This window comes from Girardinichthys multiradiatus, chromosome 18 (assembly GCF_021462225.1).
Source record: "Girardinichthys multiradiatus isolate DD_20200921_A chromosome 18, DD_fGirMul_XY1, whole genome shotgun sequence".
Taxonomy (NCBI): Eukaryota; Metazoa; Chordata; class Actinopteri; order Cyprinodontiformes; family Goodeidae; genus Girardinichthys; species Girardinichthys multiradiatus.
In genome coordinates this window covers 1906248-1922513 of record NC_061810.1, presented here as the reverse complement: position 1 = coordinate 1922513, position 16266 = coordinate 1906248, and the positions used below count along the sequence as shown (strand labels likewise).

General features: G+C 39.3%; 1 protein-coding gene and 1 long non-coding RNA gene across 6 annotated transcripts in view; one reads left to right on the top strand and one right to left on the bottom strand.

Moving 5' to 3' along the window:
* tbx4 (T-box transcription factor 4) overlaps window positions 1-10468 on the bottom strand; it is a 42238-nt gene extending 31770 nt beyond the window's left edge. Inside the window, exons 1-4 of one of the 4 annotated variants that reach the window (XM_047391227.1) lie at window positions 10394-10468; window positions 4208-4314; window positions 3856-4088; window positions 3435-3529 (exon numbers count right to left, since the gene is read on the bottom strand). In XM_047391227.1, coding sequence (XP_047247183.1) covers window positions 3435-3529; window positions 3856-3999 — 239 coding nt within the window. In that variant the 5' untranslated portion in view covers window positions 4000-4088; window positions 4208-4314; window positions 10394-10468. Of the gene's footprint in view, window positions 1-3434; window positions 3530-3855; window positions 4315-7309; window positions 7515-10393 lie in introns of those variants that run through there. The other 3 variants (XM_047391226.1, XM_047391224.1, XM_047391225.1) reach the window with 3 other exon arrangements.
* Window positions 1-16266, top strand: part of LOC124883840 — a 31903-nt gene that overhangs the window by 4782 nt on the left and 10855 nt on the right. Inside the window, exons 3-4 of one of the 2 annotated variants that reach the window (XR_007042333.1) lie at window positions 9339-9501; window positions 9630-9894. This is a non-coding gene — a long non-coding RNA (uncharacterized LOC124883840). Of the gene's footprint in view, window positions 1-9338; window positions 9502-9629; window positions 9895-16266 lie in introns of those variants that run through there. The other variant, XR_007042335.1, reaches the window with a different exon arrangement.

The following is a 16266-nucleotide window of genomic DNA, read 5'->3' as shown; positions in this document are numbered from 1 at the left end:
CATCCACAAAACAGGACAGGTCCAAACTACAATGACAATTACAGTAGGTCTGCAGAGAGAATCATCAGGGCTGACTTTCCCTCCATCCAGGACTTGTACAGGTCAATGATCAGGAAAAGGGCAGCTAACATCTCTACAGACCCCACACACCCTGCACACAAACTGTTTAAACTATTACCTTTGGACAGCATTCTAGAGCATTATCTGCTAAAACCAGCCGCGACAGTTTCTTCCCCCAGGCTGTCTCTCTGATGAACACTTAACAGTCAGAGTACCCAGATCGATACCATGCATATTTGAACCAACTGAACCATGTCTTCCTCTTTTGTAAAGCACTGTTTATATACATATTTACATAAAACAACAAAAAAAGCTTTCACTTTTTCCCCCTTCATTTATATTTATATTTAAAATGTCTTTATTGAGAGCAAAGTGGAAATAAAGTCAAATTGCTTGTTTGTGTGGACAAATCTTAAAATTTTTAAAATAATAATTCAATGCTCTGAGGGTGAATGTCTGACTGTAGAAATGATACCTGAATATATGAAATCTTCAAAGTATTTATTGAAATGTCATTTAATGTTGTAAACTTGAGACTTGCATTTATTCACTATATACTGACAATGGTCCCTTTTTCTGCCCAGACGGACAATAAAACTCTAGACATAAATGTGGAGAAAAAAGCACAAAGTAGAAGCTCAGAACGACAGGACAGCAAAAAAAGTTTTACTTTGTGTCTGTGTAACTGTTCTAATCTTTATGGTTTCACTGCAGTGCTCATACAGGGACATGTGTTGAGAGATGTTGGCAGTTTAACACGTATATTGAAATGTCAGTTCAGGTTCACTGTTTTTTAAAGACAGACAATATGAGGATGTACATACATTTGGTGGTGTGACTAAGTGAGTAAGAGAAGCATGAGAAATGGCAGTTGGAGTGTACGTGAGTGATATCAGTGTCAGGGTGTGTGTGTGAGAGTTTCTCTGCCCAGCCAGCTGTTTCTCCCAACAGTCCCACATGTGTAGGGCCTCCAGTGATCCACTCCTACTCTGGGAATCTCCACCACCGCCAGATCAAAAGAATTATTGGGGGGGTTGATGGAGCAATACAAATGTAGTACTCAGGCCTACTGAGGGCGCCGGATTTCTCTTATCATCCTGCTGCTGCTGCTATTTGACGGGCTGTGTTCAAAGAGGGAGAGTGAGGGAAAAGTTCTGGTGTGTACTTAGAAAAGAGAGGTTTATGCCTGGATGGTGACACTAATCATGACCCATCTTCGACCCAGTTGGAGCTGTTAGTGAAAACAGCTGAGCTGGTTTTGGAGAAATGTTGAAAGTGTTGGTTTGCATCTGTCCTTCCTCCCGTACCACCTCTGCACTGACCCTCTTCACACTTCATAGATAGCAAACCAAACCAGGACCCTCTTTTACTCTGATTGCACTTTCTGTCATGGTGCACTTTATAAATCCCTTCAGTGGACTATTAGTGTCTAAAACTTGGTCCAGGTGACCTATTTTCTCAAACATACCTTGCAATGTACATTTTAAAACCTTTGGAAAAAAATGTATTGTTAACTCTGACAATAACTTTTTCTGAAAGCAGAAAGGTTCAGCTGCTTTGTTGAAGCATTTTAAGTGAGTGGTTTTGATGTATAGATTTAATAAAATACCCATTAAACTAATACCAAACTTATTAATAAATAAAGCATTAACAGCATTGTTGTGGATTTTTTTTCAAGAGTAGAAAAATTGCACACAAAAAGTCCCACATTGCATATACAGTATAACCTAATCCACTGCAGTCCAGTTTGCTATAATGCATTCAGTTCAGTTTATTTATTTAGCATCAGTTCACAAGAAATGTAATCTCAGGACACTTTAGAAGACAAACAGATCCAGTTTCTACACAGAAATGATTTTAGGTCCTGTCATGTAGATGTAAGAACGACACATCTGAGACAATTAGCTGTCTAACTGAGGAAACCTTTTCCAGTTTTACATGATGACACATTAATTGTTCTACTCACACTAATCAGAAAATGTTTGAATGTAAAATCAACCTTTCTTTGAGAACTCTCAGAACCACCTGAAGGATTATGGAGAGAAATTGGCCCCTATAGTTATGCAGCACTAAGATAAAATTTGTGACCTTTTACTTTGACTGGAAAAAATTATCCAGTAAGGAATGAGAGGCAGAGGTCGATTTGAGTATTCTCATTCTCTGGTTAATGTCCAAAGGCTTCACTACGTAATCCTCAGGCCGTATTAAATCCAACAAGGCAAGCAGTCATTTGTGGTTTCAATTAAGAATGTGGCAAGAACTTTCTGTCTTTTCTTGAAAGAGAAAAGTGCTCTCAGGTAATTTTAACTGTCCTCACAAGTGGCTGCAGAGAGCTATCATTCACATCACAAAGACAAACTATCACTTTCCCCACAATTTCCCATAAATGTTGACGAATGTGAGCAGCTTTTTGTACATGAAACATTAAACATGTTTCTGTTGATGTGCAGAAAAAAATCATTTCTTTCAGCAAAGGGTTTATAATTGAATTGGATCACTATTTATGATTTACAAATCCAGGACACTGAGGGCATGCCTTTGGTTTTGTTTCTTTGCCCTGGAAAATAACCAAGTACAACTGTGACTGTGTAGCTATATATAGGTCTGAGGTGCTCTGCCACTCTATGCAATTTCTATGTACATTTCTTTGTCTGCTATGCTTCTCCAACTTTAGTTTCATGTTACTTTAACTTCACATTTTACAGTAAAATATATTTTTTAAAGTTCAATTAAAGATTGCATGAAAGAATACCACTGAACACTACTACCTTTACTGCAATTTCAGAGCTTTTGACCTAGAGCTTAATTAACACTTTTACCAGTTTAACCATCATCAATAACCAATTATAAACCACTGTAAGAAGATGTTATCATTTGTAATCCTTATTTTTTACCAAGAATGAAACTACTTTTCTAAGAACACACACACACACACACACACACACACACACACACACACACACACACACACACACACACACATCCGTGTTTTACTATCTTTATGAGGACTTTTCAGTTACTTCCATTGACTTCCATTCATTTTCCTTGATTTTTAGTGCCTAACCCTAACCCTAACCAGTTAATACCTAACCCTAACCCGAACAATAACTCAATTCATACCCTAGTCCTAAACCTAACCCCTGTCCCAAGAACGGAATTTAAAAAAGTGAGGACCAGGAAAATGTCCTCACTTTGCGATAAAAATACGAAAAATGGTTCTCACTCAGCAACACGTAGAAGAACACACACACACACACTTACTGACTCTCCACTGACTTCATGCTCCTGATAGTTACCTGGAGCATCCCATCTAAATCTCTAAGGGACAACTCTGGACTCCCTAAATGACCATTAAAAATTTGCGTTTTACTGACCTTCCAGCTTTTGTAATGATCATCTCAGTTCCAGCCTCATGGAACTTCTTCCACAGTTCCTTCTCATGAAGCACCACCTTGATGTTCGCAATGTTCTGAAAGAGAGCATAAAATCCCTCTGCATAATTCAAACCATCCAATCCAGCTGCATTTCACATGCCCACAAATGAACGAGTTACAAAAAAATTATGAATATTAATTTAATAGATATACACTCCAACGGGGCACTAACTGGGGCCTGGTGAAATGAATATTTAGAATATAGTTGATTACAAGTAGACTTCTGGTGCTGTTTGTACTTCTAACAGGTTTAAGTATTTCTAATTAAAAGACCCTCTGGCTGCCAATGAAAAATAATGGCTTCTTTATTTAAGTACAGTCACAACAGTTGTCTGCCAACAGCTACCATCTGTATCTGTACCTGGTCAGGCCCAGCAGAGGTGGGAGCGCTGGGAGCTGTGGACGGGCCAAGTTGTGACTGGTCTGGAAAAAGATTCGTCTCCCCACCGGCCTGGACCCGGCTCACACGATCATCCGTCACAGCTGAAGCCTTTTCCTGCAGCATCTCTGCAGCATTACAGAAATACTCAGCTGTCAGACTTATCAGTGAGCAGATAGCTCAGGGGTCGAAGGAGGGGTCATTGTGCAGCAGACCTGAAACGGGACTCTTTTCAAAAAGAATGTTCGCTTTCCTTTCAGCTTCTTGATTACCCCAATGCCATCGCATGCAGTTCTCATATGTAGATTCAATGTATGGGCAAGAGTTTACTTACTGACTACTAACTCTGAAGAAATATCTTTGTACAGGAGTGGTCTGTGAAACGGCAGCTTCCTCAGTAATCTTCACCTGGAGTTTTTGTTGTCCCAATGTTTTCATCATCTTACACAGATAGCAGTTAGTAAACAGTGTGTTTGTGTTGGTTTTGTTCAACTCAAATATCTATTTTTTGGTTAAATGACAATAGATAGAAATGGAAAAAAAAAAACTTTTCACTGTGTTATTTGCAGTTTTTGTCTTTGCTTCATAAAATAAAAAAAATATTTATTAATCATTAAAAAATATATATACATATTTACACTTATGTATATTTATTTTGTAAATATGCTCTTTTTCAAACTACAGTTTCATTTTAAATTTAGATTGACACATTAGCAATACTTTCCACAGTTTAGTGATAACCTGAAATGCTATAAAAATTTTTTTGAAATACTTTAATTTTTTTGGTCCTTTTTGCCTTTGCAAATTTTGCATTTAAAAAAATAAGTACATCAAATCTTCTGATGGTCTGATGGTCAAATCTGGGTGTTGCAGCTACTAAGCTCCTGATATTAGCATAGGAACTGTTAATGAACAACTTTAAGTTTGACTTTAACTGCTAATTACCCAACATACATTTACCTTTGTTTATATTATTAAGATAAAGTAACTTAATAAAAACATTTTTTCTTGACTCTGGAACATCAATATATAAAACATTTACATTTAAAATTGTGGAGGGAAATTTTTCTGTTAATAATGTCTAGTTAAAAAATGTTTGAATTACCATGTTTAGAGAGGTCTACAGTTTTAATTATAGACATTAAACCTTTAAATAATGATCCAGCAGTTCTTTATACGCTCTGGTTCTTCATGACAAAAAATTTGTTGTATGTGAAGGACAGATAATCACAATTTAAAGTTTCACATCTTACACCTAAAAATGTCTTCTTAGGTTTTAGCTTCAGATTAAATTTCATAATAAGAGATAACAAGCCTTTCATCATCTGTTTGGTCTGTTTAAAGTCAGAGCATCAGGTGAGGTGTCTCCAAAAAATCAAACAGAACCAATTAACATTTATCAAACATCAGAACCTGACATGAACACTTTTTCTATGTTGATAAACTCCCACCTATGATCACGGCTTTCAACGGGCAGATCCCAGCTTTTTAGAGAGCTTTTATTTAGATCTGTTACTGAATCTTTGGGTCAGAACCTTAAGTGCAAATCCTGCTCACATACTGTATCCTTGCTGGAATACAGCTGCCAGTGACCAGCGAAACACTACGGACTGACCTTAACCCGTGGACCCTAACTGTGTCCATGTCACCTCACTCTCCTGCTGCAGCTCGGGGGGTTAGATGGTAACCGCTCTCTTTCCTGGGTGTTGCTCAGTCTTAATATATAATATAAATAAGATATTTGAATGATTTTTCTTCCAAGCAAAATTTTAAATGACGATTTTGAGATTATGTTGAAGCTGCTGCATGATGACTTACAGTTATCTTCACTGGCCATTTTATTATACCTCAAACATATTATTTATTATCTCTCAAATAAAATACCCAGCAAACATGCCTAGAAATACAACAAAAATTGCGCAAAGTATGTTCACGTTAAATCGCTGCTACTGTCTCCCAGCCTTGAGAGCTTGCTGCTGTTTATTCCTCAGGGCTGACTGTTGGTACAGTGGCCCTGTATACACAGAACGGTCACTCTCTAAGCCAAGAAAGTGAACCAGAAAGCTCCCAATATAAACTAGTGGAGACATTTGTGAAAGCTAATAAAGATAACAGCTGACACAGCAACAGCCACACTGGGAATCTAGGCCTTTCACTGATCCAGTATAACCAAGCTGTGTGAACCACCCTCGTCTTTTCTCCCTGTCACCATGAACATGTTTATGCAAGCTGTGTTGCTTCAAACATGATAAAAACATATAAAAGCATGAAAATAATTTTTTTTTTGCATGTTCAGAACATAACAGGTCATTTAAATATGTCTACGATCCATGAAGGAGTCTGGACTGTGCCTTCTTCTGGTGCTGAGAAGTGTTTGCTTTAAAGCTGGCTGCTTTTAAAACATTACAGCCTAAGTGAAGAAGAAGAAGTAGTACCCTGTGCAGCAGTAATAAACAGTGTTACCAATGACACGTCTTACATATCTGGAAAACTCTCTACAGGAAAAAGCTCTCACTGTGCAGCAAACATTATTGTTACTGATCAACATGCATCTTTCATGTTGTAAAGGAACAATGTTATAGAGGTCATGTGGTACGTCCTCTGCAGTGACTGCTTGATTTAAATATTCCCCAAAGCCTATTATTAACTATAACAAATATACAAGTTGCACATAAGGATTCTGCATGGTTCTGTTGACCACGTCTGCCGCATCAAACCCTATGGCCATCAGTTTCTAGGCCCCAAAAACAAACATTGGTATTAAAAATAAATAATAAACGCACTAAAGGCACAAATCGATTTGAACCTGATAGATAATCTGTGGAGGGAGCCAATGATTAGGGTGGCCTAAGGTGGCCGTTCAGCCTTAAAGAATGGGAGCTCATCACCAAAGTTAACTCATCAATGCTGCTCAGCAGTTTTAGGAATGGTTTGTCTGAAAACATTTTTCTATTGATCATTCAGAGGGGTTAAAATAAGTTTTGACTGGCCATTTTTATTAAAATGTTAATAAAAACGGATATATGTTTTTTTATTTATTTAAACTCCTTTCAAATTGTTTTGTAGTCTTGTGAGAGATGTCAATATTAATTCCTATCAGACACAACGTTTTGGTTACTTTTTGGTATGTTTTAATGAAAATAATTTGAAATCTAAATCTACCAGAGGTATGAATTATTTTGGACTTAACCCTGAATGACATTCATAATAATAAAGAAACTGGAGTTCCGTGACTTTCCCCCATGTCTCCCTGTCAGATTCAGAGCTTCCATATCAGATAGTTCTGATACTGGACCACAGGACTGCCTGTGACCCTGATATAATCCTGTTATACCCGTTGCTCTGATCATCACGCCGCCTGAGACCAACAGAAATTCTGGTCTTTAATGAATTTCCATGGCAGCTGATGAACAGCCGCCGCTCCATTGCAGCCTACCTGATGCGGACACCTATCATCCCCGCGCTCTGCTGATGATGACGATGATCTGTCTGTCTGTCTGTCTCCCCCCTCAGTCAGCGGCTGCACGCGCAGGCAGGAGAGGTGCTCACGCGCGGCTCTGGGTTCTAGTGCCGAAAGCTGCAGCAGTCCGCTTGCAGAGGCGGTGTGTGGTTCTGTTTAGAGTCGTTCAGCTTCTCCGGAGCCCAAGCTGCGTTCTGCGCCTGTGCAGTACACTCTCTGGGCTCAGAAGGGGGGACTCGGTTTTTTTCTCACACACACACACACACACACACACACACACACACACACACACACACACACACACACACACACACACACACACACACACACACACACACACAAGCTGCTATAGACTATCTGCTGTGTGAAAGCAACGAAGACAGTGATTGGTCCTCGTTGTCTTTCTGTGGCCCTCCAGTTGTCGCAGAGCAGAGGTTTCCCAGGAGCCCTCTCCCTACTTTAATATCTACCTCTGGATATGACTCCTCACCCGCTGTTTTTCCTTTGTTAGTCTTCATGTGCCCAATTGGAGGACTATACGAACCGTTTCATAATCCCGTCCTGACGCCTCGCGTTATTGATATATAGGGCCTCACCTTTGTCAAATTAATACGAAAAAAAGCAAAAGCCTGTATGATGTTGATCATCGACTGCGAAAAACTCCCTCCAAATCACACAAGTATGGGCCCATCTATCATCTAAAACACTGTTTTCTGTCCATTTGATCATCAGCGATGGCGATGGGTCAGGCTGACAAATAAACTAAAACACTGTCCGATTACGTCTTACTTTTCAACGCGTGCTATATAAACACGGATTTTTTTTAACGGTATAAGAATTTCAGCCCTTCATAGTGGGTTTTTTTTTTGACATGCAAATAACATCAACCCTGAAACTTTAGAAATCCGCCCTTATTCTTTGCATTTTCATTTATGTCCACTTTCCGTCCGGAGCATTAGGGGTTCCCAAGGGCCACGCTTTAGTTTGGGGATCAGTGTCCTGTGACGTAAATAAATAAAAATAACGGTAAATGAGATTAGGTCTCATTCAATGTCAGATTAAATAATCGAACTTCTTAGGTCGAAGTATTGTAGGACATTTGAAGAGAGTCAAAACATAAAAACTATCAGTGGATCATGATGCCCCATCATTATATATTATTATATGAGAAGTTTCCAGCTAATAGCCTCGGAGTTTTTTTTATAGCTTCATCTGCAAGCTTTGTCATTGTGTTAAGCTGAAAACTGCCATATTTGCTAGATTTGAAATTGCCAGATTTAAGTCTTGTTGCTCAGATCTGTGGTTAGACAAAACAACGGCTCATTCTTTTTAGGATTGAAAAAAATCAACATGGATTGAAAATATTTTGTTTACTAACTGGGGCAAAACAAGATGGGGGCAAATACTAAAAAATTTTTTGAATTTTTTACTCCTACAGGAAATGCTTACCGTAAAACTTTATTTATTGACCAATTCTTCATTAAATTGAAGTTTAAGGTTGCCAGCTTAAAAGGCACTTTTTTGGCAATAACAAAAAGTAATTAACCATCAATAACGCTCTAACTAGATGTGGTTGATCCTGGATTTATCAAGAAAACAAAACAAAACATGGATTTTAAGGTTTTTCTTCCGAAATAGACATCAGTAGGTTTAGAAATACAACCTAATGCATTTTGTATTTGAAGCAGTGATCATATTGTCCATTTTCGTGAAGGTATGAATGTATTTTAAACACAGATGTTCACACTTAACGACCAACCCCAGGACCGACGAGGGAACCCCCCACACCCCCCAGTTGGCTTCCGCTTGCGGAGGAAGAAAAAATTGTCATTAAAAGTCTTTTACCTTCAGTTTTTACATAACTGTCTGGATTTTAAATGAGCTGCTCCGTTCAAAGTGTGCCAACTGCCTGACCGAACCAGCGTCTTTACTTATTAGTGTGAATGGAAGCTCCATCTGCCTGAAGATAAATCTAGAGAGAATAATGTGTGCTTTCTCCCAGCAGGGCGCCAATATAAACACCATGCTGTGAAACATTTTCCTCCAACACCCAACCTTCACTCAACTTATGGTTTTGCCGCACATACTGTCCTGTGGATGTTTGAGGAGCAGGCAGCACATCATCCACCGGCGGTGGTTGACTGAGGAAGAGGCCGCTAGATTTACAGGTGAATTATAAATCTGTGGTTTTACAGTAAATGTAGCGAGTCTACTGCGTGTCCACTGTGACTTGCATATCTGCTTGTTGACATATTCGAACAGCCACCGTTGTGTGTGTGTGTGTGTGTGTGTGTAGGTCCACTCTACCTTTTCAAGCAGCCTGATGTTGCTGCTGACAGACTCTTGACTTTCTCTAAGTGAGAGTGAGTTGTTGCTTATCCTCCAGACTCCAACTATGAACTAAAGGCTTTGCTCTTTCTGCCTCTTTCATCACCTCTGCTTCAGTTCATTCCAACTAAGGCCAAAGCCATGTCATTGTTTTTATTTTTCATCTCATAGATTTATAAGGTAAATAATAAAAACTGAATTAATTAATAACTCTAAAATAAAAACAAAGTGTTTGCCAGAGTTCACGGATATTCATTACTATATATTCATCACATATATATATATAAAACTTACCTTACCAAAAAGCTTTTAATTCGAGGCAGCTGCTTTTATTTATTTAAACGCCATTATTCCTGCGGAGCCAATTAGACAGTTCAATTAACCGGAAGGCAGCTATTGTACTCTGGGGTGAACACTGTCGGAGCTGGAAATAAGGCTGCTAGGTTCAGCGCTGTCAGAACACATGGCATTAAATTCTGCATGGATCTAAGTAAAGCTGCATTTCCAGGAGGGAATCCTGCAAAGTGGGAATGTTTTCCAGCCCTAAAGTTACTTAAACACATTGATTCGATCATCTTGCAGAAGTATAACAATCTCAATAAAAAATAAAAAATAAAACAATTCTGACAAATTACAGTTATTAACGAAACAAACAAAAACAATAAAATAGAAATAAATAAATAAAATAACTACAGCAATAATAATAACAACAATATATTAATGACCTCTTACCTCTTGCTGGGCTCCCTGCTGGGCTCCGTCTGACTCCTTCGGGGACAGTCCTCACACTCATGCAGCACCCCCGCAAAAGCATGTACTGCAATCAAAAAAGTTCTAATTTTCTTTATAGCAGCAGAATTTAGGAAACTGCTGAAGGGCACGTGAACCTCCACGCACTCCTACTGTCACGTGGTTGGCTCTGGAGGCGGTTTCACTTGCAGTAAGTCATACACCAGGGTTGGACTGCTGGAGTGGAGGTAAAAACTGAGAAGTCATTTTAGTTCCCAGACCTTTCATCGCTCTTTCAATTTACCAGTATTATGTGCATTTACATCTTTGTTGAGTAAAATAGGTGGGTTCAACATGTTGCAACAATATCTACCTTTTGAAAAGAATTTAACAGTTTCTAGTAAGTCTGGCCTTTTATTCTCTTTTTAAATTTTTTTTCATGTTTAACAAATGAAAGTGGGATTGTATTCCCAAAAGCTTTTCATATTTGTCTGTATTCTGCTATGTCACAATCCAGTGGTTTTTGGGGGTTTGAATTTCATTTGTGTGTGTATTTTGACCATTTGGTTGCTGTTTTGTTTTATGTTCTTTAGTCCATGCCTTAATTCATTTCCTTGTACTATTAGTTCATTCATTGTATTTAGCTTCCTAGTTTATTCTTGGGTTTTTTTGTACTTTGAGTAATTTTCTGTTAGATCTCAGTTAGATATTTCTCCAGGGTTTCTTTGTATTTCTGTTTAGTTCTATTTGGGTAAATTACTCTCCCTCCCTCAGCTGCTCTGCTTTCCCTCTGCCACAGCTGCTCTACCCCAACCCTGTTGCAGTGTATAAACTCTATGATTCTCAATCTGGATCCTTCTGTTAACGTGTTTGTTTTTTCCTGATTGTTCCACCCAGTTCCTGATCTGGTCTCCATGTTCCGTTCTCCTAGTGTCAGATTGTACATTTTTGTATTTTTTTGTTGTTGTTGTTGATATTTATTAAATAATTTCTACTCACCATGCTGCTTCCAAGTTGCTGTCTGCACTTTGGTACAGTTACTGACTCACAAAATATGAAAGTTTCTAGTAGTTTAGCCTGGCAAATACAAACACAACACTGGAAAGGGATTAATACTAGTCATAATAAAGCCTAAAGGCATTTATCTCTCGTGCCACTGGTGTGTAACCCTGCCAGTATTTTATTAAATATTTTTTGATACTGATTTTGCAAATACATTTTTCAAAAAGTTCTAAATGTTTACAGTATATGTTGTTGTATTGTTATTTTTGTTAATTTAAACCCAAGTGCAAGTAGGAGAACATGAATTTCATGATGCTGGTGATGAATATTTTTTAAATTCCAACAAGGAACAGGCAGAGCGGAAATAGAGAGCATCAGGCTGGAGCATGAAGCAACAGGAACACATGGATGGAACCAACAATAGAATAATCTGTCCAGGAGGTTATCAAACAGAGTGGCTGCTAACTACCGGGAAGGTGAATGAGTGACAGGGTGTGAATAAACAGGAGAAGCCAAAGGAGCTAAGTGAGAAACTGAAAGATGGAGCTGAGGGAGAGGGACAAATTAAGACTAAAATGAGCACAGAGGGATCTAACAGCTAAACAGTTACACTGAAACAAGAATATAAACCAAAACACAAAGAGCAGACTGTGAGAAGGATCTAAGAATCACTAAGCAAAGAGTAAACCATGTGTGGAATGCTGTCTCTTCCTTAGTGCCACAGTCTCTAAACCAAACAACATCGCTGGTCTCACCACTGTCTGGTACACCTTTCCTTTCCTTTTCGCTGATACTGTTTTATCACACACCACACCTGACATTTTCTCCACCCATTTGAACCTGCTTGGACAAATTTCTGCACCTCTTTTCCACACTCAACTTTGCTCTGGACTGTTGATCCTAAATACTTAAAATCCTCCACCTTCTTTATCTTAGTTCCCTGTAACTTCACTACACTCATTCCCACACGTTTTCTGTCTTGTTCCGACTAATCTTCATTCCTCTCCTTTTTAGAGCAAGTCATAATCTATTTTTCCCCACTTATTGTTCCCTGCTCTCACCACAGATCACCATATCATCTGCAAACATCATAGTCCATAGAGATTTCTGTCTAACCTCATCTGTCAACATGTCCATCACCACAGCAAACACGAAGGGGATCAGAGCCGATCCGTGATGCAGTCCCACTTCCACCTTGAACTCCTTCGTCACACCTACTGCATACCTCACCACTGTCTTTCAGCTCTCATACATGTCCTGCACCACTTCCCTGCTATTCCAGACCTCCTCATACAATACCACAGCCCCTCTCTCAGCAGCCTGTCATAAGCTTTCTCAAAAGCACAATGAAACTCCCCTCTGACCTTCTCTTTACTCTGTATCAACATCCTTAAAGAAAATATTGCATCTGTCGTACTTTTTCATGGCATGTAACTATACTGCTCACAAATGATTTACTCCTGGCCTCAGTCAAGCTTCCACTACTCTTTCCCATAACTTCATTGTATGATTCATCTGCTTTATTCTTATGTAGTTACTACAACTCTGTACATCTCCCTTGTTCTTGAAAATTTATGCCAGCCCACCTATCCTCCATTCACAAGGCATCTTCTCGCTCTCTAAGATCTCATTGAACAGCCTAGTCAAAAACTCTACTGCTGTCTCTCCTGACCTCTTCCATCCCTCCACAGGTAAATCATCAGGGCCAACTGCCGTTTTACTCTACATCCTTTTTAATGCTTTCCTTACTTCATCCTTAGTGATCTTTGCAACTTCCTGGCTACAATGGTTGCTTCTTCTGTTCTTTGTCCACTTTCATTTTCCTCATTCATCAAGTTTTCCAAGTAGTCCTTCCATCATTCTTTCACACTTCTTGAGCCTGTCAGGACATTTCCATCTCGATCCTTAATCACCCTAACCTGCTGAACATCTTTCCCATCTCTGTCCTTTGGCCTCACCAACCTGTATAAATCCCTCTTTTCCTCCTTACAGTCCAACCTATCATACAAGTCACTATATACGCCTACCTTTACTAAGTCTCCTTGTACTCCTGGCAACTCTCTTCAGTCCTTAGTGTTCCACTTCTCCTTAACTGATATCCTTCTCCGTACACAAATCTGTACTTCCTCTTTCCACCACCAATTCTCTTAATTAACTGTCATCCGAGAAGACATACTAAGTACTAACCTACCTATCTCCCTGATAGCATTAGTTGTAGTTGTCCAGTCATCTAGAAGCACCTGGCCACCCAGAGCCTCTCTCAACTCCTCCTTGTAAGACACACAACTTTCTTGATTTTTTTTAGCTTCCACCACTTTGTCCTCTGTTCAGCCTTTGTCCTCTTCATCTTCCCTACCATCAGTCATTCTACACACCACCATCCTGTGTTGTATGGCAACACTCTCACCTACCACTACCTTTCAGTCACTGAGTTTCTTCAGATTAAATCGTCTACACAAGACCTTGTTGGGACCCACAGCCATGGATCTCAACATTAAACTCTGGTACGGACTCTTCTGGAACTTTCAAAATAAATTGCATTTAACTGACTTCCAGCAACTGAGGAAAGGGGGGTAGCAGCAGACCTCCCATGATGGCGCTGTCTGAATAAGAGCACCCCCTCTCCAACAAGCCGACCTCTTTCCACACGGCCTTCGAGAGGGACCGGTCAGGAGAGGCCCAGCACGCTAATTTCTTTTGCTGACAAAAAGACATAAACTCTTCAAACTGGATCCAAGAATGTCATAAGATCACGCAATCATATGCACAAGTTAAGTATGAGTGGAGCACAGTTTGTGTACCTGGTGATTTCATTCATAAAGAGGGGAAATAACGGTATAAGCATTGCTTACTTTCTCTCCGAGGCCTGCAAAAACTGTGTCGCAGAGAAATCCCCAGTAGAGAAGCTGTTTCTACAGGCCGAGTCTGAAGGAAGGACAACGGCCTGCACCGCGTGTTTACGGTAATGCACAGCTGGTTGACCGACAGAACGAGCCGCCCAGCTACAGGTCCGGAGCTAACCCTTTTGTTCACGGAGCGAACGCACCTTTAACCACCGAGGTTAGCTAACCGCTTGTTGACTGTGGATGTTTCTTCAAGCTTCGCCCCTTGGACAACGTTTCCTCAACACGGTTCATGAGGTTAGGTGTTTTGGGCAGAGACAGATTTAGAATGAAATGATCTAAACGTTTTTCATTTTATGAAGTTTTGTTTGTGTTGAACTCAGCTATCTTGGTGCTAGCGGGCTATGTGCAGCATACGTGTTCAGGTTGTGTTCTTTGTGTGTTTTTAAAGTTAAGACAAACTTTACTTTATGGGTGATTTTAAACAGAAGATTGATCATAACGCGCCGTCCGCGCTTATGCATTTTAACCCTTTTATTAACGGTATTTTAAAGGTATGTGTTGATTCTGGTGCTAAGCTATCCGCTTCTTTGTTAGCTCAAATGCTAACTGGTAAGAACACGTGCTAGCTACTAAAGAGTATTTAACAGAAAGGTTGTTAGTTTTCAAGCTAGTGAATAATAGTTCCTAAACATCATTTACTAAATTTGATAACTAAGTAAACACCATTAAGCCCCATTTCTCCAGAAAGATTTGGCTCTTTTCCAAAATACTCTCTTAATAATATTTCTTCAAATATTATTTCAATAAATAAAGGCAGCTAATTAGACACAGTTGAGAAATGGTCATCCAGAAGGTTGGTTTTATTCAGCAGATCATTATTTAAAACATTATTTTATTAAAATAATATTTTATCTGATCTTGCATTGTGAGTGGTTGCCTAAACGCTTGCTGATTATTGCTTAAGTTCGTTTCAAGACTAACTTCACTTCACTTCCAGATTCTTCAAGATAATCCTTGGTTCTCAAATATAAACATTGCATGGTAATGTTGCATCACTCTTTTGGTCATAATTCCAATCATCTTTAATCAACTTGTTTATATTTACCACCATCTGTCCTTCTGCATTCCTATTCTGGGTACTAACCCTGCCCACCACTTCCTTATCACCTCTGTTTTAGGTGGGTCTGGATGCAGTCAAATAGTGTTAACGGATCAATGATCCATCTGCAAATGCACGGTTCTGGCAGCTATCACCAGAGTTTCCGGGAGTTTGATGTGTGCAGTTGGCTTGATAAATCCTGTAGTCTGTGATTTAGCAGCAGGTCCAGGTGTCAAGTGTGTGATCCCCAGTCATTCTGTTAGTGTGAACGCCTAGTCTTTATAAAATCAAGGACAACTGTGAAAGTCATGTAGCGTGTCCCCAGCTTTCAGCTAAACAAACTTATGTTTCAGTAGGTTGAGTGGAGTCGAGTTGAGCTGTGTTAGTTTGAGTTGATATAGGTTGAGTTGAACTGAGTTTAGTTGCTTTGGGTTTTGTTGTGTTTGGCAGGGTTGCATTGAGTTGAGTAGAGTTTGGATGGTAGTAGAAGCTTCCTGCCAGTCATTGTGCCACCTTAAAACTACTCTTTGTGCTTCTTTTTTCCACTCACTTGGTCTTAACTCTGACTCTCTTCCCTCTACTCTACTGGTTTACTTCCATTAGTATAACTGATTAAGGAAGCCTATGAATCACGTCTTTAATTTTTACCTGAAAATATTTAGTCAAAACACTCCATGTCACCATGACCTTATTCTGCAGGTGCTAGGTAACCAATGGGAAAGCAGGCTCTTTGCCATTGGTCAGAGCAGAAGCATGCGATTATGGTAGTGAAAATCAACATGCAATGAAGCATGCAGTTCTTTAGCTGCATGTTGTTGACATCTAAAGGTTTCCATGGATTTCTGTCTGTTCATTTTAACTCTGCATGTTTGGGCTATTTTGATAAAGTGTTTTTTAAAAACAACATGCGTCAATATTACAGGAAGGTT